Genomic DNA, 22671 nt, shown 5'->3' on the forward strand with positions numbered 1-22671 from the left:
GGCAACGAATCCCCTTAGTGGATGTCATTCACCAGGTGACCCACATTTGTGCTTTAAACGTAAGCTAGGTGAAAGCAAGAACTGGGCCTGAGCCCCACGAAGGCTGCTGGGTGGATAAACTAAAAGCCAGCCAGTGTTGGGAGAAGCCAGCTGTGTAAGTGGAACTTGGGGCATGGCTCAGCCATTGTGCTGCTCCCCCCACCTCCAGTGGCTTTGGGATGAGGGAGCTGCCCAGCCACCAGCCTGCTCCCCACTTTCTCCATTTCCTGTTGGCTGTGCTGAGCTCAGGCTGCTGAGCCTACACCTCCCACCAGGGACCTAGAGACCACCCAACCCCACAGGCTGCCTTGTCCAATTCCTGGGCCAACAGGCAGCAGTTTCCAGAAATCCCCTCTACCCCATGAGAGCAGAGTAATGCAAACCTCAGATTGAAGGTAAGCACAGAACAAGTTCACTTCAAACACAGGGCCTTGAAGCCACCAAAAGAATTGTTTGGGTCTTTGATGTGGCTTAGGTTAGAAACAACTTTTCAATTGAGACAGAAAGGCATATGTTAAAACCAAGCATGGGCTCATTGTTTATTTAGAAAACATTTCAAACAACTTTGGGGCTTGTTCTGGATCCCCCATGACCCTACCCCTGTCCTAATGCTGAGGGCCAAGTGTGTGCTGTGGGCATGTGGGTGAAATCTGGGGGGTCCCCACGATGCCTTCATTCTGAAATTAGACTGGCTTTTGCTACCACTGTATCACCCACCCTCAGGGCTCCAAGTCCCCTGCTGTTCTTTGATGCAGAAACCACCCTGCAGGGGTAGGAGGTTTGGAACCAGCCCTATGGCTGGATTGACTTCCCTGGGACTGGCACACAGCCTCTTTTCCCTGGGGAACTGGTGGAAGAGAAGGAAAATGAGAAAGACAATGCCTGTGGTCCCTTGTGGAGGCTGTGGCAACAAGGTTAGGTGGTTTGCTTTCTCACTGACTCAAGTTGGCCTCAGACTTGTCCTTGTTCCCCTTTCAGGGGACTGCATGAGGTCCCTGAACCCGCCCCCTCACCATTCATCAAGCCTACGTGTCTTTCAGGATAACTCCAAGGGGCAGGGTCCTGATCCCATTGCACCAAGGGGGAAACTGCTCTGGGGGATCATATCCCTGGCCCAAGTCAGATTTGGAATGTAGAAGCCTGCTTTACAGGCTGTCCCTGGGAAGCTGGACTTGAAGGAGGTGCAGGACAGAGATAGGAATGATGATGAGGAAGGGACCACAAACAAAGGCAGGGGCATGAAAGAGTCCCCCAGGTCCCCAGGGATGGTCACTAGTGCGTCTATGGAGTCCATTGTAATAGGTTCAGGAAGCCCATGAAATGTGGCCTTGCAGATGCCAGCATGCCCAAGGAGGTGGGTACCCAGGGCCTCTTGACTACGGCTCTCACTGCCCTGTGAAAGGCCCAGGAGAAAAGGAGGTTCAGCTTGCTGCCCAGGTACCCAAGAAACCCAAACAATTCAGTTCTGGGCATTGCCTGTGGGCCTCAAGGGCATGCCCCTCCTCTCCACCACCACCACCACCAAGGAAGGGGCAGGGCAGCCCTTCAGTTAGTATTGATCTGATACACTGCTGTCCCTGGCAACAGTGACATCACACAGACCAATTCTCAGTCCCCAGAGAACGAGCAAGCAGAGTCAGCCGCTGGATGACGCACAATGTGAGCCTGATGTGACTGGACAGGGCTGACTCGAGATATTTCAGTTCCTTCCCAAGCTCTATGTGATTCGTGGAAGAGAAACACAATGCAGATCTGAGAGCAGCCAGGTGACCTTGAGAGAGACATTGGCCTTCTCCCAGCCTCAGGTTCCGTGCCTGTACCATGGGGATGGAGGAGGGACCAAGATCAAGGGAGCCAGGCTAAGGAGCCTGGCCAAGCTCTCCCTAGGCTGCAGGTGGAGTCGGAAGAAGTTACCAGCAGGAAGCAGCGGCCTATGGAGCACTTCTGCAAGACACCTTTAAAAAGCAGTGCCCGTCATGATTAGAACTGTCTTTTTTTTCTTTGATGATGGCTTCTGTCTTTCCCATGTGGATCCCATTTCCCGTTGAGAAGTGGCACCCCAGCCTGCGTGCTGAGGAAGGGACCCAGGGCCCCCTGGGCTGCAGGCTGGCTGAGGGCACTGAGAGTTCTTTCTTTACAAGAGAATGAAAGTTCAACTTCCTTAATGGGCAGATGGTCCGAATTATCCCTGGGGCTCTCCTCTGCAGCTGCGGAGAATCAGGGCTGATTTTCCCAGCGCCCTGTGTTTATTTCTGTTCTCCACAACCTCCTTTCTTGCGTCTTGTTGTTCTTTGGCAGGGGAACTGCGAGGCAGGAAAAACAAACAAGAGGCTGTGATACTCCAGCCTCCAGCTTGTGTGTTCCCTGCCTCCTCTTCTTCAGAAGCAAAGTGGCTGGGGACCCCAGGGCCCTTGGGATGTGTGAGCCATGCAGATTCTGTGGTAGGGAGCAGTTCCACTTCTAGAGCCCCTCAGAGTGCCATTGGTCCCGACAGTTATTCTTGCTCCCTGTGCAATGTGTAGAGTGTTACTGCATGCCATGCTCTCTGTGTGCACATGGGAATGCCATGGAACATGAAGGCTGATTGACAGTGCCTGTCACATGGCTTTGATGCAGAATGCATAGGCTGGGGAGAAAGTAGCAGGGCAATATTTCTGATAACCTAGTGGGACATAGGGAACATGTATTAGGGGTCACAGGTCAGGAAACCTCCCAGAGAAAGTGACCTGAACACTGGGCTCATGAGGTCTGACATCTGGGTAAGTTGTGTTGCCCACACTTGACCCGGGACCCAACCTCTCAGATGGTACAAGGGCACTTAAAAAAATTGTGGGAAAATGAAGTTGAAAGACAAGCTTAGTTTGGTGTAAAACATGTTGATAAAGCCAAGCGTGGCTTTTTTTTTTCACACGATGTGTTTTCCACAAACCTGTGCTTTTCTGTTGTTGTATGTGATAGTTGTGAGCCCAGTGGTCAGAACTTGCCTTGGCACACTGCCAAGCTGCCCCAGAGGGCTCTCAGAGGCAGTCGGGACCAGGATTCTATACTTCAGCCCAGGATACAGTCCTGGAAGTTCCAGATGGTGAGAGCAGTAGAACCCAAAATGTGAACCTGGTGGGAAAGTTTCTGTAGAAGGGAGAAGAATGTGGTCTGGTCCCGTATCTCTCTGAAAGTTCACAGCTAGAGTTGGTGCTGAGAGGTTGAAAAGGAAAGACTTTCGCTCTTCTCTCCTGCTCGGCTTTGGAGCAGTGGTGTGACCTTGGGCAAATTCCTTGCCGGCTCGTAAGTCATAACACACTGCAAGGCTATTGTGAAGGGTAAGTGAGAAAATGCCTGTGGAAAGTTTTTTTGCACGGGGCCTGGTGTATAGAGGAAGCTCAGTAGACATATTCATTCTCTTGGATTTTGGTGCTTGATTTGACATCTCTCCTGGGATATGACCAGAACTTGGCTTCAGGTTTGGGGCAGGTTGTGAACCAGACATGGCCAAGTGCTGATGGCAGTGACGATTCTGAGGCTATGGTGGCTGGTTCTGAGAGATGGTAGTTATCAGCCTCTTCTCCTACACCTGCAAAGGGGCCCCTACTTGCTCAGCTGTGCTGAGCAGATGGGAGACTGTGCAGCTCACTTGCTAGCAATAGCCATGGAAGCAGAGCATAGAGTTAGGTGGGAAGTTGGGGTGAAAGCCCACCAGACAGTCAGAGATGCCAGTGCTTAGTGAAGGGGGCCAGGTGCTGGTTTCAAAACCCTGGAGTGGATTTCCTTGAGATATGGGTGAGTTCCCTGGCATACCCAGGGCTGGGAAGAGCAATTATCAGGCCAGACACACAGAAGAAGATTCCTGAGCTTGAGTTGGGTAGGAGGGGCTTCAGGCCAGTGGTCAATGCTCTTACAGCTCCAGAGTGCCAAGATCCAAAGCCACAGCACCTGGGATGAGACCAGCTTGCTTTTGTCCCAAACCTTGCTTTTCTTACCTACAGATACACAAAACAGAGAAAGCAGAGTATTTTGAGAGAATTCTCTCTCCCTGCTTATTGCTTCCCACCACCAGGGAGGATTTGCAAGGTCTGTGTTAGGAGCCCAGGAGTGGCCTTGAGTTCCTGGGCTGTTCTGGAGTTGCCTTACTCGCCTAGTCACGTCCCATTTGCGTTAGTGAACAGAAAGTTGCTGATGGCAGCAGCCAGCCTTCTGCCACTTGTCCTCATTCCCCTCCCTGGAATACAGGGAGGAGCCAGGGACTGAGCAGCCAAAGTTAGGAGGAGATTGATCCAACTGGGGGGATGCACCCAGCCCTTGTCCCTCTCCCCACACAGCTCAGTTGCTCTGCAAAGAGGCTTTCAAGGGTTTGATCCATTCTTAGGTTGTTGGTGGCCAGGCTGTCCTCAGCAATGTAGGGATCTTGCTCCAAGCTGATCCATGTGCTGGGGAGCGGACTGCCGCTGGCCAAGGCTGGGAGCTCACAGTATCGGGTATCTTTTAAACACTTTTCCTTTATTATTTTATTTGAAAGACTGAAAAACAAGCAAAAAGGGATTGTCAGTCTATTAGTTCTCTCCCCTGGCTGAAGCCACGATCCTGGAACTACATTTAGGTTTCCTATATTGCTGGTAGGGACCCAAGTACCCCAACCATCACCTGCGTCCCCCGAGGATGCTCATTATCAGGAAGCTGCACAGGAGAAGAGGAGCCGGAATGTCAGTAGCATTTTAATTACTGCACCTAAGACCTTTGGTTAGTGCTGCTGCTACCCAGTGCCACCATCCCATCCATTTCAAGAGGTGGCATTTGGAAGTCACATCTGGCCAGTTGTAGAGTTGAATCCAAACCTTAATTCCAAGTGCAGAGTTAGCCCCCATCCACCTTCTCAGGTTGTCTTCCTACAAACATGTTTGCCTCTGTTCAAACTCCCTAGTCCACAAGGAGGCAAGGAGCTAATCAGCCCTTAAATGGGATTCAGGCTTGCCCTCTTTGGGCTTTACTGGCAGCAAAGGCCAAAGACTAAATGAAGACCTCCCAGTAAGAGGCCTGGGAAGACATTCTAAGCTTAGGACTCATATGGCAGGTAGGCTGTGCAGAGCCCACAATGACCTGGTCATTTAGAAGTTCCAGCGACCGGGGGACCCAGGGTTTGGCTGTTTGCTCTGATGCCTCCCCCTTCACAGGCTCATGGCCGCCACCATCCTGCCTCTCTTCTTTGTGTTTCTGCCTTGTTTTTCAGTTCTCCCTGTGTTCCCCAGCTCATTCTCTCAGCAGAAATGGGTGGTTCTGGTACTTCTATAGTGCTTTAGACAGAACTTCTGAGCTCGGCTAATCCCACACCATCTTTCCCATGCATAAGGAAGTGTCTGTAGAGGAGAGCATAGCACATGCCTTGGCAGCTTATCTGCAGCTATAGTCTTACCACAACTAATGGCAAAGACAACGGCAGACACTAGCTAAAATGGTTAGGATGGATTTGAATCAGGAATAACTTTTACTAAAGAACCCAGCATAGACTGACTCAACCCAATTTCCACCAAAATGAAGAGGCATCTTAAAAGGGGAAATTGGGGGCAGATATTGGGCACAGTAGCTAAGATACCCCTTGGGGTGCTATTATCCCAGATCAGAGTTCTGGGTTTGAGTTGTCTCTGCTTCTAGCTTCCTACTAATGTACACCCTGGAAGGCTTCAAGTAATGACTCAGTACTTGGGTCCTGCCACTCATGTGGGAGGCCTGGATTGAGTACCTGGTTCCTGGCTTCAGCCTGGCCTAACGCTGGCTGTTGCAGGCATTTGGAGAGTTAGCCAGCAGGTGGAAAATCTCCCACTTTTCAAATAAATAAGATTTTTTAAATGATTAAAACAAGGGAGAACAAGGGACTAAGGAACAGGGTAAATCGGGTACAATAGAATCGAAGTAAGAAATTACAAAGACAGAAAAGTAGGGGTAGGAAATACAGGAAGCTCCTGTGACTTTGCTAACTGGAATTTATCCAAGTTAAGCTTTTGTTCGGGTATTGGCTAGGATTCGTGGTAAATTCTTCTGGTGGCCTTGAGTTTTCTCAGGCAGGAACTTTAAGGAATTTAAGGTCATTCGACAAATGTGGTCTGGGGCTTTTAACACCAGGTGAGTGCTTGTTATAGTCTTTCCAAGCAGAAGACTCAGAGGAGCATGGGAAAGGCCATTTTTCATGGAGTGCTCCCAGTGATCCTGCAGAGGAAGCAGAAACATGCAGACAGATATAAGGTTAGGCCACAGTTGCCTGAAAGAAGCTCCATGCACCAAATGGTGAGACATTTGTGTTCCACAGCTAGGCTCATGGAGCTTGTTACAAGAAATGCATTCAAAACTACAAAGCTTGCTGGTCCACACCAGTCCCGGCCCTCCGTGACCCAATCCCCTGTTAGGTAGAAAACTGGGTCAGAATTTGAGAGATAAAAGGCTTGAGTAGGAGGGTGGAGGATAAGGGCCACCAGGTTAGTGCCTGGTGTGGCCTTCGTGCTGGGTAAGCTCAGGGCAGTGTGAGTCAGAGAACAGGACAGCGGGATCTGTAATTTGGGACTGTAGTGAGGCAGAAAGCTCTAAGCAAAGGTTTAGAATGCTTTAGAAAATTCAGGGAATGAAATGACAAGCCCGGTGTCCTAGAAGGGAACAAGGAGACCATCCAGTCAAAAGGGGGGCTGCCTCGTACCCTGAGTTTCCCCCATCTGAGGGTATACAGCCATTCCTCACAGTTACTGTCCTCAACTGGGATTTGACTTGAAAGTACATTTTGGCTGTTTCTCTGTCAAAAAAAGAGTGAACCTCCTTACCAGGTGGTGTTGGGGCTTCTAACTCAACCAAGGACAGCAGGGTACAAAGACCCAATCCTGTAGACACCTGGTGTCCCACTAGGTGGGAGTGAGGTTGACAAACAGAAGCTTTGCTCAGAACTTGTTGAATTAGAACATGCTCTACCTCTCCTCTATGTTTTGAGTGAGAAACAGCTATTTGGCATTTCTCATAAGCCTGGCTTTTCCAGCCAAGACATGGAGGGCACATGGTACAAATCCTGCACAGAGCTCAGTGGCTGGCCTTACGGTCAGAATAATGCTCTCTCTTGCAAACCATGGGCGCACAGGCACACAGATCCAGTCTACAGGTGGGGGATGCAGAGGAAGAGCCAAAGTGTGGTTTTCTTTACCCAAGACCTTTGACTGATGAATGCATATCAAGAATCCACATGGGGATAATGGAGCAGGGCTGGGGGCTTTCCTGGGGGTTGCTAATCTCCATTTTGCTCAACAAGGATTTTCCAGGGCTTGGTGAAGCTGGATGCAAAGAGGAAGGTAAAGGGGCCTGCTGGTGGATGGAGGGAGATTATGGAGTGGCTGCTGGCTCTAAAGCCTGGGGTTCCATTTCTCACCAGATCCCTTTTCCCTGCTGTGGAGCTGAGAGGGCCTGAGTGGAGTTCAACTAGCTTTCCTGCCATCCCTTTGCATCTTGCATCACACATAGAGCACAGACCCCTGGCCCCAAGGAGCCACCCACTCCCAGCAGGGACCCCCTATGGAGGGGGGTAGTTTGAGGAAGAAGCTGCCAGGATTAGTCAGCAGCATTATAGGAGGGTCACACAGCATGCTGGGACCACCTCTCAGGTACCATGTCTGGTCAAGTGGGGGCTGGCACTTGTGTGGGGTGAGAGTGTTTCCAAGTGGTGCTTGGTCACTGGATGGGACAGCTTCACCCCGGGGCAGAAACTCCTGGGGAAAAAAAGCAGAATGCAAACTTTCTGCCCACAGAAATCCAAACCTCTTAGCAAGACAGGGTATTCACAGGCTTGGGGATGGGTGGGATCACTGTTGGCATGTGTTTTGTTAATCCCCAAGAGCATTATTGTGGGTGGCATCATCACTTAGGCCTGGGAAAGGCGCTCACCTGCCCACTGGACTCGCCTGGGTAGTTCGGGGGAAAGCAACGTGGTAATGCTTCGTGGACCAGCACTTTGGGCTTTGAGTTCCTGAACCAGAGACAGACTAGATCACAAGCAGATCCAGCCTCAGCTTACAGTTTCCCAGGGAGACTGCAGAGCAACTGAGGCTTAGCAAGCAGAAAGGATGTGAAAACCACAGCGTAGGGCCACATTCTATAAGATGCAGCAGGAGCAAGATGAGCCATCTGGTTTGCATGAGTGCAGGGGTTTGCAGCATAGTTTTGACCCTTCTGAAGCTTGCAGCATCTGTTGGCTCAGTGGGCGAGAGGTCAACCACTGGGAGCAGCCAGCGGTGCTCTGGGAACCAGTGCTAAGGCCTGAATGGGTTGCTGCTGAACAGCTCTCTCTGGCTCTTCATCCCACTCAAGGACATTTCACCTCTTTTCAGCCACCAAGGTCAGTGTGGTCCTAGGAGGGGGCAGGTCAACCCCCACCAAGGGGGCCTTGAATTGGCTTGGTGTATGGGGGCCACAAGCCAGAGACATCCCAGAAATCAACTCTGTAGTCCCATCATTACAGTTACCACATGTTTCCAATCTTTAGCAGTTGCCCTGTTGGCAAATATTCTCTTGTCATGTCCATATACATTGAAACCTCCCAGGAATTTCAATATTTCAGCATCTGAGTGATATTTTCCAGACTTCCTCTGGCACCCACTATAAACATATGACAGACCACATCCCTGTTTTCTCCTGTGAAACATATGGTCATTGTACCAAGAGATTGAGCTCTGAATCTAAAACCCAGAATCATCAAATAGAAGCCAATGGAAAAGTGAACGGAAGGGGCTGTGATATCCCAACCAGGACGTTGGAGCCATGGGTACCCTGGGGAAGATACTCCAATTTGTGTCTCTCCTTGGAAAGTCACCAAGATTTAATGGAAGAGGGGAGGGCTCCACCTTAGCAACCTGATCATGTCGCAAAAGCCCCAACTATGAATAGCATCATTGGCTTACGTTTCTATCCTCTGAATTCCACTGACGGATGACCTAGGGGACCAAGTCTTTGACACATGGGTCTTTAGAGGACACTCCATGTCTAATAAGAGGACACTCCATGTCCAAGTTAATAGACTAACCACAGCACTCCCTGTCCCTCATGTGGCTGAAGGACCACATGCACAGTGAGCTGAAGCTGGCCATGGCACAGGCACTAAGTGAGAGGATCTTGGTGGGCGTGTCAGTTCCAGTCACCCCACAAGCCTGACTCTGGGAGTTAGTTCCACCCAATACCTTGCAGCTTGGAGCACACAGTATCCTTCTATCCCAGCTCACTCAACTCATCCACCTTATATAAGGCCCCTGATCTGGGCCTCATGGTGTGCCCATGGTTCATTGCCCAGTGACCACAAGGCAGGTCTGGAAGAAACCAGGACTGACCCTTCAGCCCCAGCCAACTCTGTTCTCACTTGGTGCTGCTGACTTCACGGGAACTTGGCAGTATGGACCCTTGTGGGGGCTTCTCTGAGTCCAACCCAGCTTCAGATTTCTCACCTTCTTCTCTGTGATGGCTATGTTTTCTTGCACACCCTACGCCCCACCCCCACCTGTTTTGGGCAGTCTGTGGGAACTTGTACTTGGTGATGACTTAGTCTAGGGAGAAGGGCTGCCTTGCCCAAAACAAAGGCTGCCTGACACATTGCATTAGCTATAGAGAGGGGCTGTTCAAAGTGATCTTGTGGCATGTTGGGGATGGTGTGGTTTCCTGGGACCTCCTTGGCTCCATTCTGTAGAACATTCTGAGGTTTTCCTCTGCCCGTGTAGCATGTAACAGATGCATGGCCAGTTCCAAATTCCCCCTTGTCCCATGGAGCACAGATGTAGATTTGGCAGCTCTGTTGTCTCCTTCAGGGGCCTACAAGATCTTTGCCAGTAACAGCAACTGTAAGGAAGATTCTTAAGCTTGCTTTGCCACCAAAAACAAAATGAGGTGTGGTACCTATTGTAGCAATATTTCTTGGGAGCAGTATTGATGGAGGATGCTGTTTCCCCTGGATGTTCCCATAGGAGTGTTCCTGCATTGTTACCCACTTGTCACTGTGTCACAGTGACTCCCCATTCTTATCCCATATGTCCATGATAGTTTCTGATTAGGAAATCAATGACCCTGACCTCTTAGGAACTGGATTTTGGCTCTGGAAATGGACCTTGACAGTTGTCTAATCTTGTACTTCCCAAATGCAAGTGGATGGGCTGTTTGCCACTGCATCATTTGGGAGACTCAAGAAAATATAGCTGATCTGTTCCTGCCACTAAGATTCTGACTCCAAAGGGCCAGCTTAGTCCAGGAATCTGCATTTGAACAGTCCTAATGATGTGGATATGTACCCCAACTCAGGACCCACTGGCTATTCCAGTCAGTGTCTTTAATAATTAAGGGTGCTTAAGTCTCTGAAGGAGTTAAGTAGCCTCCTATGAGTAGCAGGGCAGGCCTGATGGTAGAGGGTGTTCAAAAATACCCCAGAAGGGCTGACATGAGACAAAGTGTGTAAAGCTGCCACCTGTGCTGCTGGTATCCCATATGAGCACTAGTTCTAGTCCTGGCTGCTCCACTTCCCATCCAGCTCCTTGCTAATGTGCCCAGGAAAACAGCAGGGGATGGTCCATAAGCTTGGGCCTTTGTACCCATGTGGGAGACCCGGAAAGAAGCTCTTGGCTCCAGCCTGGCTCACTGTAGGCTGTCATAGCCATTTGAAGTGCAAACCCACAGATGGAAGATCTCTGTCTCTCCTTCTCTTTCTCTGTAATTCTGAGCTATAAAATAGATAAACAAAGACACACCAGTTACCTAACTCTGATGCTAACTGTGTGTGTTACCCTGGGACTGTGACCCCCTCAGCCAAACCCCCACCTTTGCTGCAAGAAGTCTACTGCTCTTCAGTTGCCGCAGTGTCTTTCTGAGTGCCCAGAAGTGCCTATGGAGAACTCATGCAAATTCTTTGTAATGCCAAAAAATGAACTTTTGGTCATCCTGCAAGCATTTGCAGTCTGTTTCTACCAGCCAGGTTCTACACCAAATCGTGACTTAGAGATGTGAAGACACCAGTGATCCAGCAATTAGAGAAGGAGTAAACCAGGGTATATGGTACCTAGCCCTATTCTCAAAGCTTTATAGGCATCATTTCATTACTCCTGCAGGACGGCCTGATGAAGCAGGTACTGTCCCCATGTCATAGCTGAGGAAATAGAGAGAATGGGGAGCCTCCCTTGTGCCAGGTGCCAGATTGTTCTGTATCTATATTCCTGTATTTCATCGATTCTGAGATACCTTTTAGCATGTAATGGATCAGGAAGCACCCAGCAATATATATAGTTTGTCTCTATGGCTTCAGGCATTGTCACACTGACAGTCTAGCAGGAAAATCCTCGTGAATGACAAATTCAGAGCATAAACACTCCTCAGAGAATCTCCCACTGCTGAGCCATGCAGCGAGGCCTGGCCTGTCCTTGGGTTTCTCTGTTTACCTCCTACACCCTCCTTCCTAGCAGGTGTGGCTGCCGGTCACCAGGTCTTGAACAGTGGGGAGAAATCCATGCTTCACATTCTCTGATATACACCCAAGGGAGCTGAAGCCCTTTGTGTACGTACAAGTCTGTACATGCTCATGTTTGCAGTAGCTTCTCTCATGATTGTCCAAACATGGAAGCAATTAAGATGTCTTCAGCAGGCAAAGGGATAAACAAATTGGGCCACATCCAAACGATAGAATATTAGCTAGCACTAAAAGGAAATGCTCTCTCGAGCCACAAAAAGACATGGAATACATGCATATCATGAAATACAAGAAGCCAGTCTGGCTTCCAGAAAAGACCAAACTCTGAAGATAGGGGAAAAGCTGCAGCTGCTGGTGTGAGGGGTGATGACTAAGTGGAGCCCAGGGGACCCAAGGGTGGAGGCTGTGAAGGGCAGGCAGTGAAACTACTGTGACTATGGGGATGGTTCATTCATGTTGTTGGACATTTATACACTTCCAGAGAGAACTCTAATGCAAACTGTGAACTCTGGGAGAACATGGCTGATTACGTAGATTCACCCTCCAGTGGAGGATGCTGACAGTAGAGAAGGTGGTACAGATGTCGTGAGATGAATGCATTCATCTGGATACTTCCCAATTAACTTTATGACAAAAACAATGCTAAAAAGTTTTTTTTTCAAGAGAGGGAGACTGGATGGAAATTTGGCCAAACACTTAAAATGTTTGTTAAGGTACCTATATCCCACACGGAAGTGCTTGGGTTTGGTACCTGGCTTTACCTCTGGGTCCAGCCTCCTGCCAATGCAAACCCTGGGAGGCAGCAAAGATGGCTCAAGCAATTGGCTCCCTGCCATCCACATGGGAGGTCTAGATTGAGTTCCTAGCTCTCGGCTTTGGCTCAGTCCAGCCCTACAGGTATTTGGGAGTGAATCAGTGGATAGGAGCTCTCTCGCTCTCTCTCTCTCTCTCTATATATATATATAGATAGATAGATAGATAGATAGATAGATAGATATTTGCCTCTCAAATATATATTTATATATTTATAAAATTTATATATTTATAATATAATGGATTTATAATATATATTTATAAATATATAAATATTTATTTATATATATATTTGCCTCTCAAATAAATAAATGAAGTCTTAAGTATATAGAAAGAGGGATGGGGAGACGGCTGACCCAGGGTAAGAGAAAGTTGCTATGACTTCTGGGACCTCACCACTCTCTTCCCTCCTGCCCAGGGTACCAGGGAATCAGAGAAGGTGCTCCGTGGTGGGGTGTGTCCGCAGCTGTCCCTAACAGTGACTGTCTTTGCAGGTGTCGTGGAGGCCTCGATGGTTCGCCTGGTGAACGGCTCAGGCCCCTATGAAGGCCGTGTGGAAGTGTACCATGAGCGGCGCTGGGGCACCGTGTGTGATGACGGCTGGGACAGGAAGGACGGCGATGTGGTGTGCCGCATGCTGGGTTTCCGCGGTGTGGAGGAAGTGTACCGCACAGCTCGCTTCGGGCAAGGTAATGCTTCCAGAGACAAGACACAGGGAGATGGTTCCCAATCCTAGAAATGGTATCCTCTCCAAAACCCAGGTCCTCTTGACTGTCCCCAGGCCACCCCCTGGACACTTACGGGGAGTTGTTGTTTAGAGGTCTCACTGTTACCCAGATATGTGTCTGGAGTGTCTTCAGACAATTCTGATCGTGAGAGCATTCTTCCTTTTGCTTCACCTTATTCTGTTTTCTGTCAATTTCCCCTATTGGCTCTCATTGCATTCCTGAGTTCTGGGTACGTAACCAGTCTCTCCCGCACTGGGCAGCTCTTAATGCACTCTGTTAACTCAGTCATGTTGTTCTTCTTGCTTAATGTTTATTCCAAAGCACTCACTGCCTGCCAGCCAGGCTGTTATTAAATGTGTCACAAATAGTCACGCACTCAGTCCTTATGACCCTCTGAAGGAGATATGGCTAACACCCCTTCATTTCCAAATGAGAGACAGAGAGGGCAAGCAACTTGCCCAGTATCTACCAGCTGGCAGACAGCAGAGCTGGATCCAGACCCAAGAAGGTCTGGCAAAACTCAAACAATGGCTTGGGAGGCAATGCCCTCAGCCACTCTGCTGGCTGCCTGTGCCTCTCAGAGTCACTTTGTCCCTAGTTAAGATCCCCAGGTAGTCCATTGTGTGTTCATATCACGTTTCCAAAGCCTTTCCCTTGAATTGCTCTCCTGACACTGTTGAGCACATCTGCAGATGGGGGAACATTGCCCAGGAAAGTGGCCAACTGGAACCACTCATCCAGTCCCCACTATGTGGAGGCCAGCTCTCTCCTGGTTCCCGTCTCTTCTCACTCCCTGGTGTATCTCTCAGGTTGGTTCTCAGGGTTCTTGCACAAGTGCTACCCCAACCAGTGTTGCATACTGGCAGTTAAAATGTGCACATCCTGCATCCTACTGTTAGTTCTGGAGGCCAGGATGTTTAAGATCAAGGCCTTGGTGGATTTCGTGTTACCCAAAGGCATTCTTCAGGTTCTGAGACACACACCATCTTTTGACTGTGTTCTGACATTAGAAACGGGGCAGGGGTGCTCTGGAGTCTTTCCCATAAGGGCACTAAGCACATCCTTGAGGGCTCTACCCCCAGGACATAATGACCTCCCAAGATGCCACCTATGTGTTTTGGGATGACAGGTAGTCTTGGGCCAAAGTGATGCAAAGATCTTCAGAAAGGCAAACAGGGAACCTGCATGCCAACTCCAACACTGGCTGAGCACCCAGTGCAGCCTGCACACTCATAATCACGCCAGCTTTCTTCGACCTTGAAAAGGGAGAGACCCATATTGACTCACACCCCAAACTCTTGATGCCCATAGAACAGGGGGCTGCCATTAGTTGTGTGGTCTTGGACCTGTCACTTCTCCGTTGGGTCTCAGGGTCTTCATGTGTCACTAAAGGGGTATGCAGTTGGGAGACACTGCTGCTCACCTGCTGAGAGCCGCTGCTCTGGTGGTCAAGGTAGGGCTAATGTACCATGACCCCTGGTGATGTGTGGGCTCCTAGTCTCATGGCCTGCAGGAGCTGGGAGTCTTGCCCAAGGCTTTGGCTATCCAGCTCTCTTGTTAATGGACTCCAAGGACCCCTGGTACTGTGTGAGGACCACTGTGTTGGCTGCCCCTGGGAAACTGAGCCAGGACACATGAAGACCACTGTGGATGCACCAATCCTCCCTGCTCATACCCTAGATGAGGTTTGCTCAGAATTGCATCCTTTCCATGCCCCTGTCAGGTGGGCTGAAAGGGACTCTTGTTGAAGTCTGTTGAGAAAGCTACCAAAGAGCGCCAATTGAGTGTGATGCACCCCAGGCGGGGAGCATGTTGGGAGTTCCAGGGCCCAGCACCCACTGGGAGAAAGTCCCTCCTCCAGAAGGCAGGCTGGACTGACGCTGCCTTCTTTCAAGTCAGCCACCACTGTTTTCCCAAGAAAAAGCATCAACAGCCCTCATTTTTCTATTTCAGGTTCTAATGAGGACTTTTTCCTCCCAAGTGGGTGTAAAGCCATTTTGGGAAGGAAAAAAAAATCATAAACTCTTTCCAAGAAGCCCAAAGAGGTGGTTTGACAGTCACGGGTCATGTCAGCTTCAAACCACAAGTTGGTGAGAAGCAGCCCAGGCCCAAACTCGTGGGCGTGGAGTGCTTGGCCTGCCTTGATGCAGGCTTCATGCCTTCCTCCAGACCCCCACAGAGCACCCCTGTGAAAGCCCTAAGCTGCTGTGAAGGCAGCCCTTCTGTCCTGTGGCCTTTCCACTATAGTTTAGCAACTGCTCTCAGGTGCCATTTAAGACCTTGACAGGTTTCCCTGCAGGTGTCGCTAGTGAGTGCACAGAGGGAAGTGAGGGCCTGTGCAGGCAGGAATGACACTGCTAAGGCCTGTCTGGGAACCCTCCTACCAGCCCTGACTGCACTCCAGACCATCTCTTCCTTCTCTCCATAGCAGCTTCTGGACACGTGCCATGGGCCACGTGCCAGGGGCGAGAGTAAGAACAGAGGGCTGAGGAAGGGGGTTTTCATTCAGCAGCTTGGAAAGGACGCCTGCTCTGTAGGAGCTGCGGGTGGGGAGGAGGGGAAACCCACCTCTTCTGGCAGCAGGCAATGCTGTGGACATGATGTCTGCAACTCCAGCTTCCTCCCCACCAGTGCCCAGCTGTGCCTTCCCAGTTCATCTACTCCTAAGCCACGTGAAGCCTCCGATGTGCAGGCCTCTCTACCAATTCTGTCCCTCTCAGTTTAGTCTTCCCTGCTGGCCAAGACCACAGGCTCCTCCCTCTCTCCCTCCCTGCCCCCAGTCCACCAGGAGCCATCACTCTGCCCCTTGGCCCTGTCTGCCGTGCCCTTTCTTCCTCCTCCTCCATTTCAGCTGACACTGCCATCCTTGCCCCCTGTCTCTCCCACACTCTGCATGCTCTCCCAGACCTGGAGCTTGAGTCGCCACCCAAGTCTTCCTCGCTGCCCCAGATGGCAGCTCCACTTGAGACCCCACCGGCACCCCTTGTGCTCCTATCTGAAGGACACACATTGCCTTCCCCCACATGCTGTACCTTGCCCGTTGGACCCTGGCATCACTGCCTCAGCTGAACCCTATTTGAGGCAGGTCCTTTCCCCCTTTGCTCTCACTGACTTCACTTCAGAAGCCTGTGCAGGGAAATGCAGTGCTCAGGAGACAACCCTGCCCCTACATGCCAGCACCCTATTGTACCTGCTGCATAGCAGGTGGTAACCTTGAGCAGATTTCTTAGCCTGTCTCAGCTTTAATTTATCCGCTTTGTAAGGATGGTTGCAAGCGTTAGATGAGTCCACAAATGTTGAGCAGCTAGCCCAGAGCAAACATGGTTACACACATCTGCCTAGTACACACTGGGTGTTGTGCAGTGGGTGTGGCAGGAGCTCTAGTCCTCCCTGGGCTGCCCTTGGCTGTAGCCCCACCCGCTCTGCCTCCCTCTTATGGTTCCCAGGGATGAGCTTCCCACTATAAGCACTTGTTCATGTCACTCCATGTTTATTTTTTCATTTTAAAACTCAGAGAGAGAGAGAGAGAGATTCCATCCATTACTTTACTACCCAGATGGCTGCAATAGTCAGGCCTGGCCAGCCTGAAATAGGGAGCTTCATTGAAGTCTCCCCCATACATACAGGGACTCAAGCACCCCAGGCACTTGGGCCATCTGCTGCTGCTCTCCCAGGCACATTAGTAGGCAGCTGAATCAGAAGTAGAGCAGTCCAGACTTGAGCCAGTACCCATATGCAATGCTGGGGTAGCAGGCAGCAGCTTTACCCACTGTGCCCCAGTGCTAGCACAAATATCTCCTATTTAGGTCTTCCACAGATCTTTGCCCTCAGGGTAGAACTTGGTTGCTTTAGCTTGACACCTGATGCGGTCTGTGCCTACCCTCCTCCCACCTTGCCATGCTCCCCTTCCATCCAGGCACCTGCTTAGTGCTGCTTGTGTCGTGTCTTGTGTAGTGCTGCTCTCACTGCAAGATACTCCTTCAGCCAGTGAATTCCTGCTCAGCTTTGATTGTATATATGTATGTATGTATGAAAGATTCATTATGTTTTTTGAAAGGCACAACAGAGAGGTAAAGACAGAGATCTTACATTCACTGGTTCACCCCCAAGAGGAACACAACAGCCACAGACGAACCAGGCGTGGGCAAGAGACCCAAGCACCTGAGCCATGTTCTGCTGCTTTCTGGGATGTGTAAGCAAGGAGCTTGGTGGGAAGTAGAGTGGCTGTGGCTTGGACCAGGGCTCATATGGGAGGCCAGTGTCTCAGCTGGCTACTTTAACAGTGCAGGCCCCTCCTTACTCAGGTTTTAAGTCAGCTCAGTTATCGTCTTCTGAGAAAATGTATGCCCTGTTCCATCCTTCACTCCATGTTGTATATGTCCCTTACTCTATATTCCTGTGTCCATTTTTTTTAAAAAAAAAAAGATGTTTATTTATTTTAAAGACAGATATAGAGTGAGAGACTAAGATATGGAGAGGTGTTTCCATTCACCTGTTCACTCTCCAAATGGCTGCAACAACTCGAGCTAGGCTAGTCCAAAGCCAGGAGCCAGGAGCTTCTTTCAGGTTTCCCAAATGGGTACAGGGGCCCAAGCCTTGAGCCATTGCTTTCCCAGGCACATTAGCAGGGAGCTGGATTGGAAGTGGAGCAACCAGGACTTAACCCAGTGCCCAAATGGGATGCCAGCAGTGAAGGTGGCAGATTTAGCCAACAACGCAGTGCCAGCCCCTGTAACGTCTTGCATGTGTGTGTGTGGTGTGTGTGTGTGTGTGTGTGTGTGTGTGTGTGTGTGTGTGGTGTGTGATGACTTCTCACATTCTCCAGGTCTCTGCTACATTCATATGTGCGAGCCTCTTGAGGGCTTTGCATTGAATGTTCAGAAACCCAGGCTGTGCCTGGAGCACAGGAAGCACGGAGTAAACAAGGGAAAGCTGAGGAACCCCAGAGCCTGCCTCCTAGAGCCCTCCCCAGTGTAACGTAAGATGCCTCCAACCCCTGGCACTTCTCCCAGTGCTCTGGCACCATAAAATGTTTCTTGGACAGGGCTTAGTAATCAAATAAAATTATCTGTTTCCCTGGGGGAAAATCATGGAAAGATCCAAATGGAGAGACTTGAAGAAGTCTTAAATTTTAAATGTGTCCAGCAGGAATTGGAGAAGAGATGTGAATGGTGAAGACAAAGGGGGTGCTGGCTAGAATAGATGTTGGGAAAGCAGAAAGTGGGGATGCAGCACAAGTAGGAATAGCCGGGAGTCAGCAGGAAAATTCTCCTTGGGAGACAGCGAAGGAGGAAAAGATGGGTTAAAATCAGAGAGCTGTAGGTGGCTGTGGGTGCATAGAATTGGGAAGATTCACTAGTCATTTCACTATGGTAGCCATTTATTTTATTTTATTCAGTTGTTCTGAGTTATGAACAGTGAAAGATGCATCAGTGCAAATGTCTGCCAGCATCCTCTATAGAAAGCCAGAGAGTCAGCATTTGGAGCTTTTTCCATCACAACTGCTCCTTTCTGCATTTGTAGCAGGAAATTAGGGCCCATACGTAACCCAGCGGGTGAGGCTTGTTCCAATAAAACTTTATTGAAAAAACTGCACTGACCCAGATGTGGCCCTTGGCTTGCCACTCCCTGGGGCAGTGTTAATGCTGTGAGCAGTGGTTCTGAGGAGCAGGGCCCTGTGTGGGCTGAGCATCAGGCCTGAGGCTTAGCCTCTGCCCCCTTAAGAGTTACAGGATCATGGACAAGTCATCCAGGCCCTGGGAGGAGCTCAGTCGTCTTCACTCTGAAGCACCTGCTAAATAACTGGCCTGCTTTCTTAGTGAGGCCCAGCAGCAGGCTGTAGGATTCAGTATAACTTATTCCTACTCTTAATGTTACTCTAAATAAACAGAGATGCTCCAATGTTAGCTCAATGAGGCGGAGAAGTTTCACTTCTGTTTGTTTTATTCAGTGATGTATTCCAAATGCTCTGCGTGTTAGTTGAGTCAATGAATGATAAGGGCAAAATAAAATCTTCTCTTATTCATCCAAACAAGATCACCTTCCCAGAGTTCCTGGTGCTGTATCCAACCACCTGGGCTTTTTCTCCTCAAGAGGATATGAGAACCGTGATTTGTTTTTCTCATCTGTAAAACGGAGTGCATAGGACCCTCCCCTGCTGACCTGAAAAGGCTCTACTGCACAGATCATGAAAGGGAGCTGGTGTGGAAGTACAGACAATAGAGACCTGGACACTAACAAGCAGATGCCTCACCTGGGGTTGCATTTCTTTTTTTTTAAGTTTATTTGAAAGGCAGAATTACAGCGAAAGAGAAATATGTCTCATCTCTGGTTCACTCCCTGGCTGAGTCACACTGAAGCCAGGAGATTGAAACTCCATCCAGGTCTATGTGGGTGTCAGGGGCCCAAATGCTTGGGCCATCCTCCACTGCCTTCCCAGATGCATTAGGAGGAAACTACATTGCAAGTGAAGATGCTGGTGCTCCAACCAGTGCTCATCTGGGATGCTGATGTTGCAGATAGCAGCTTAACCGGATTTGCCACAACACTACCTTGGTTGGGCTCCCAGCAGTATCTATACTTCTGGCCCAGGCACCCCACCTGGAACCATCCTTTCCGTTTGAAAGCCAAAGCAATGGTCGGTACCCACAGTCCACAAAGTTCTAACCTCTGTGGTGGGGTGTGAAGAACAGCCCTGGCTTGCAGGGTAATTAACTTTTCTTCAATGAGGACAACCTAATCGTCATAGCTGCAAAGCCACAGTGCTGCTCAAGCAATGACTTTACTTCCATTTTATGGGCCTTCCCGTGCCGGGACATTGGCCAGAACTCTAGCAAAATGCCAATGAACATTTGGGGATTGGAGATCCTATGTACGCCTTAGGGCTGGAGAACCTCAGGCCTGTTCTTCATTTGTCAGTTTCCTTTTTGTGTTTCTTGATTTGCTTTGGGTGTGACTAATCCCACAGAGCTCTTGGGCCTGCGGCCTTTTCCTGGGTAATTTGTAAACTGATGTGTTTTCCAGGAGATGTTTAATCTGCAAATTATTGCTGTGCCTCAAAGGGCTTATTGTGTAAGGGCCACAGCTCTGCAGGCCAGTGAGAGCTCTGGATAAGACACAGTCCAAGAGGGTGGCAGAAGGAGGCCTCTCCTCCCTGCTCTGTTTCCAGCTCCACTGTGTGGCCCTTCCATGACATTCATGCTGAACAGCCCTGCATAGCAAACACATGGCTAAACAGCTTAATTCACACTGTGGCTTCATCAATGATGAGATGGTTTAGATGTCCCCTTGACATTCTTGGAAAAGGGACTTCACCCGTGCAGTTCAGAAGTGAACAACAGAGCATGAGATTTTAGCTGTCAGGGCCGGCCTGGTAGCACAGTGGATTAAGCTGCCTCCTGCCACACAACATCCCATATGGGCATCAGTTCAAGTCCCAACTGTTTCACTTCTGATCTAGTCCTGTGCTATTGTGCCTAGGAAATAGTGAAAGATGGCCCAAGTGCACAGCTCCCTGAGACTTATGTGGAAGATGAGGATGCAGGTCTAGGCCCCGGCCTTTGACCTGGCCTGGCCCGGCCTTGGCTATTGTGGCCATTTGGAGCCCAGTTTGTTACCTGGAACCCTATACATTTTGGTGCCAGGTTATAGACCCAACAATTGGCTAAGAACCATCATGGTTTGGCCAGAATTTACGAGCTTTTAGCATCAAAACCCCCATATCATGGGCAGGTCTTGTGCCATGGAGATGTGCCTGTCATGCTACCATCCCATACTGAGCATTGGTTCACATCCTGGCTACTTCCCTTCCTATCTAGCTCCCTGGTAATATGTTTGGGAGTGCAAAGGAGGAAGGCCCAAACACTGGGTCCCCTGTCACCTGCATGGAGTTCTAGGTTCCTGGTTTGGCCTGGCCTAGCATTAGCACTGGGGGCCATTTGGAAAGTGACCTGGGGTTGAAAGATCTTTGTCGCTCTCTATATTCCCAACAAGTCATGATATCTCTTCACTCTGTTTCTCCATGACCATTAAGAAGGCAAATCCATCACCACTGTAGGCTGCCCCTGCATGTGCCTGTGTATGTGTCTGATTATAATGTGAAATGTAGGGCTCCCCTGCTGTGTCTGTACCACTGTTCCAGGCTCACAGAATGGCACCCCGCACGATAAACATCACAGGATCAGAAACGATGTTGGTATGTTCATAGCAGGCCAGAGAGCAACAAGGGGTCCAGGAGCTGTGAATGACTGTGAGTTCTTGAAGGGGTGGAGAAGGCACAGGAAGCCATCAGACTGCTTGCAAAGCCAGGGGCAGCCTGGTCCAGAGGAGACACCGGGGTGCTCCCATTCCTTCTTACTCCTGTGCACCTGCTGAGAAACCCTATTGACCTGTCTCCACAGGCACTGGGAAGATCTGGATGGATGATGTGGCCTGCAAGGGCACGGAGGACTCCATCTTCCGCTGCAGCTTCTCCAAATGGGGGGTGACAAACTGTGGACACGCTGAAGATGCTGGGGTGACATGCAGCACACACTGAATGTGAGCATGGTCCATGGCTGGGACCCTGCCCAGGAGCCTCCTTCTAGCATTCCTAGAGTGAGGGCATCACTAGAGGCAACCCTGACCATGCCTCTGCCCTGCCCCCACACCCCTAATGCAGGACCATGGTGACTGTCATCTTTCTCCTCCTGGACTCCAAAGTCATCTCTGGGATCTACTGCTTTCTACCAGTGTTCTTCCACAGGGAGTTCCGGTCAGCTGGATCACCAGTTGTCCCAGCCACCTGAACACCAGCACTGGGTCTTAAAATCCAGGTTTGCTTCGGTCTGTTCAAGAAGAGTGCCCAGATGTCAAAAACAAAAAAACATACATATCAGTGGGGATAGGCGGTATTATGGACCATTTACTCTTCATATACTTCCCAAACCTGGAAATTTGATATCTTCCTCCCAGCAAGTGACAACACTGCATGATTCATGCTCCTCTCTTTCCTCTGCCTCCACACACCATTTGTTAGTTTGAGGAAGTGACATAGAGGAGAAGCCAGCTGCAAGAGCTAGAGGGAAATGCAAATCACACCTGCAGGAATCCAGCTGGGTTTGGAGAAAGGGTGTGAGATTAGCATTTATGACTACCCTGTGTGCTCAATAGTATCTTGGGTGCTAAGTCCATTATATCTCCTTTGCTGCATTGTGTAAGACAGCCCCATGGAAGCCCTAATCTCCAAGTAGCACATGAAAGGCCTGACTTACAAGCCAGAAGACTCAGACTGACTGAGATCAGGTTCCTACTGGAACTTCAGTGTGTCCGCTCTGCCTGCGCAAGAAGATTGAGACTGAAACAAGTGTGGCTAGAAAGTTGCCTACTCCCAAAATTAAAGCATGTGAGTCTGAGACAACATGATGGGCTTCCAGGTCAATGGTCTAGGTAGGAGGAGAGCTGGTTTGGAGGGTGCCACAGGGGCAGGCTGGGTTAAAAGCTGGGTCACTTGTGTCTCAGACTTGTTTGGCGATGATGCTGCACCTTCTGGGTCACTTCAGATGTGACCCTTGGTCAGGAAAACAAGTTCTGATGTGTCCTACAGACATAGGAGGAAGAGAGGATTACCCCTAACTCCTGGGCCCTGGAAGGGATTAGGGGCCT

The 22671-nt window shown here is 49.9% G+C and overlaps 1 protein-coding gene across 1 annotated transcript in view; it reads left to right on the forward strand.

The window, feature by feature from the left end:
- The window catches only part of SCARA5 (scavenger receptor class A member 5), a 92319-nt gene extending 70417 nt beyond the window's left edge, over positions 1-21902 (forward strand). The window contains exons 7-8 of the mRNA XM_040966109.1: positions 12796-12990; positions 21429-21902. Of these exons, the coding sequence (XP_040822043.1) occupies positions 12796-12990; positions 21429-21565 (332 nt within the window). The 3' untranslated portion in view covers positions 21566-21902. The remainder of the gene's footprint in view (positions 1-12795; positions 12991-21428) is intronic.
- Positions 21903-22671: the final 769 nt, after the last annotated feature.

This window comes from Ochotona curzoniae, unplaced genomic scaffold (assembly GCF_017591425.1).
Source record: "Ochotona curzoniae isolate NIBS_2020 unplaced genomic scaffold, NIBS_Ocur_1.0 scaffold_4505, whole genome shotgun sequence".
Taxonomy (NCBI): domain Eukaryota; kingdom Metazoa; phylum Chordata; class Mammalia; order Lagomorpha; family Ochotonidae; genus Ochotona; species Ochotona curzoniae.